The following is a 2,873-nucleotide window of genomic DNA, read 5'->3' on the forward strand; positions in this document are numbered from 1 at the left end:
CTCTGTCTCTGTCTCTCTCTCTCTCTCTCTCTCTCTCTCTCTCTCTCTCTCCCTACCACCCACCTCTCTTTCTCCTTTCTCCTTTTTTCCCCTGTTTCCAGGGGCACTCCAGATCCTAGGAGCAAGATTTCTTGTGGTTATTTAGAGTGCATATTTAATTGCTATGTAATGCCAGTAGCCATTGCCTGGTCCTATTTAATAGGATGGATTAAGAATTGAAAGACCCAGGTTCATTCTTGTGGTTATAGTGCTTCACCAGAAGTGCTAAGCAGAATTGCTAACAGAGACAGGCCCTTCACGGTCCTCAAAGAGTGGACAACCTCGCCCCCTGTAAATCTCATTGGAGGGCTATGTAGACTGATTGTATATGATGTAGTTCACATGCACAGATAAAAAAATACAATAAAATATTACCAGAGAATTATTTTAAAAAGGAATATGGGTAAGGCATTCTTTCAAAGCCACAGTTTGTTCTTTAACTGAGCTACCCAAGAATTATGAACTTCCCTTTTCCCAAATCCTTAATTAATCCTCCCACTTTGGAGTCCAGAGACTTTCTGAAACCCCTGTCAAATGAATCAGGTTTATCAATGTCTTCATTATGCTAGGAGTGTATACTCCTGAGTCCCAAAAATCATTTATTCCTGTTTTTACAACCTATAAAATTTATTAATCAAAGTCTTAAAATTCTCTCACAATTGGTCCAGCCCCCAGTTAGGGAAACCCTAATATTCAGGTTTAAACTTCTGACTTGTATGACAAGTTAGTCACTGGTATTTTCCATTTCACTGCTTCCTCCTTCCCCCCACAAAGTTAATTAGCAGATTAATAGTCATAGACTAATTTTTTAAAAACCCTTACCTTCCATCTCAGAATCAATACTATGTATTGTTCCAAAGCAGAAGAGTAGGAAGGGCTAGGCAATGGAGGTTAAGTGAGGAAAGGGGGGTTGTTGTCCAGGGTCATACAGCTAGGAAGTATCTGAGGCCACATTTGAACCCAGGACCTCCTATCTCTAGTCCCCACTCGCAATCCACCTCACCACCTCACTGTTCCAGTCATAGAATAATTTTGACCAATAACAATTCATAGAAGACCAGGAATTAGAAGCAGAAATCTAGAAAATCATGTAAAAAGTACTTTGATGGAAGGACAAACACCAGAGAGAGGTAGTTAAGTTTTTTACTGTACTCTTTCCAAAGGAATGACCAGTCATTGCAATGCCAATATGTTCCAGCACCTCCTTTCAGAATTCTTAGTTCTAGAGATCAGTTACCTGGCCATTGCGGGTTCATCTACAATGGCTAGGTGGCCAGTATCTTTGGTATTGTTTCACAGAATAACTGCTGAGACTTTCCCCCGAATTGCCAGTCCCTGTTGGCTTCTCTAGCAACCTTGAAATTCTGCTAGTGGGTGCCACCACCATCAGTACTACTGCAACTATGACCACTGTCATAGCAAGTTCTCCCACCCATTGGACATTGCCCCGGTCCTTCCTCCATTAAAAACTGAAACATCCCACCTAGCCATTCCAAGTCATCTTTTCCATTGTAGCCACAGACCTCAGTTTAGTAATCACAATCTTAGAGGTTCCCTTCTGACCAGAGAAACTTTAACTCCTGATTTATTTCTTCGTATTACATTCCAGATTGGGTTACATTCTGTTTTCATGCCTTTATAGTCAAGAGGAAGATTGTGTAATCAGTGCCCTAGTATGCCTGTCTTTCTTTTTAGGTAACGATGACATATCAAGGTCACTTGAGTAGTATTCATTGAATATAGGAAGTTCAGGGATGACATGAAGTTTCTGACAGGCTGGGGACTCAGAAACAAGCATAGATGATTTTTGTGACTCAGGACCTTGCACTCCTAACAAAATGAAGACATTGGTGAACCTGATTGGTGAACAGAGGTCTCAGAAAATCTCTCTCCTCCGAAGTGAGAGGACCAAGTAGAGTTTGGAAAAAGGGAAGTTCACAATTCCTGGGTAGTCCAGATAATGGAGAAACTATTGCTTTAAAAGAATCTGCCTTAGCCATATTCCATTTTTAAAGTTAGTAATATTTTATTGTATTTTTTCTCAATTACATGTAGAAACAATTTTAATATTTGTTTTCTGACATTTTGTGATCCAAATTTTCTCTCTCCCTTTTCCCTCCCCTTTATCCTCTCCAAGACAGCAAGCAATATAATACAGGTTATATATGTGCTATCTTGTAATACATATTTCCATATTTGTCATGTTATAAAAACACATATTGCACAAACAAGAAAAAACTTATGAAGGAAATAAAATGAAAAATTGTCTGCTTTGATCTGCATGCAGACTCCAGCAGTTCTTTCTATGGTGGTGGATAATATTTTTCATCATGAATCCCTTGGAGTTGTCTTCGATCCTTTCATTGCTGATAATAGTTAAGTCATTCACAGTTGATCATCATATAAAATCTCTATTACTGTGTATTATATTCTCCTGATTCTGTTCATTTCACCTTGTATCACTTCATTTAAGTCTTTCCAGGTTTTTCAATGCATCCTATTTGTCATTTCTTATGGCACAGTAGTATTCCATTACAACCATATACCACAACTTATGCAGTCATTCCCCAATTGATGAACATCCCCTTGGTTTCCAATTCTTTGCCACAAAAGGAGCTGCTATAAATGTTTTATACAAATAGGTCTCTTATCCCCTTCCTTTCACCTCTGGGATTCAGAACTAGTAGTGGTAATTCTTGGCCAAGAGTATGCCCAGTTTTATAGCCCTTTGGATGTGGTTCCAAATTCAGTTCACAGCTCCAATACTGTATTCATGTCCAAGTTTTCCCATTTCCCCTCCAGCATTTACCATTTTCCTTTTTTTATTCTATTAG

General features: G+C 38.9%; 1 protein-coding gene across 1 annotated transcript in view; it reads left to right on the forward strand.

Moving 5' to 3' along the window:
* The window catches only part of LOC123233723 (signal-regulatory protein beta-2-like), a 52,322-nt gene extending 50,817 nt beyond the window's left edge, over positions 1–1,505 (forward strand). The window contains exon 5 of the mRNA XM_044659776.1: positions 1,372–1,505. Coding sequence (XP_044515711.1) covers positions 1,372–1,505 — 134 coding nt within the window. The remainder of the gene's footprint in view (positions 1–1,371) is intronic.
* The last annotated feature ends 1,368 nt before the right edge of the window (positions 1,506–2,873 follow it).

This window comes from Gracilinanus agilis, chromosome 2 (genome assembly GCF_016433145.1).
Source record: "Gracilinanus agilis isolate LMUSP501 chromosome 2, AgileGrace, whole genome shotgun sequence".
Lineage (NCBI taxonomy): Eukaryota > Metazoa > Chordata > Mammalia > Didelphimorphia > Didelphidae > Gracilinanus > Gracilinanus agilis.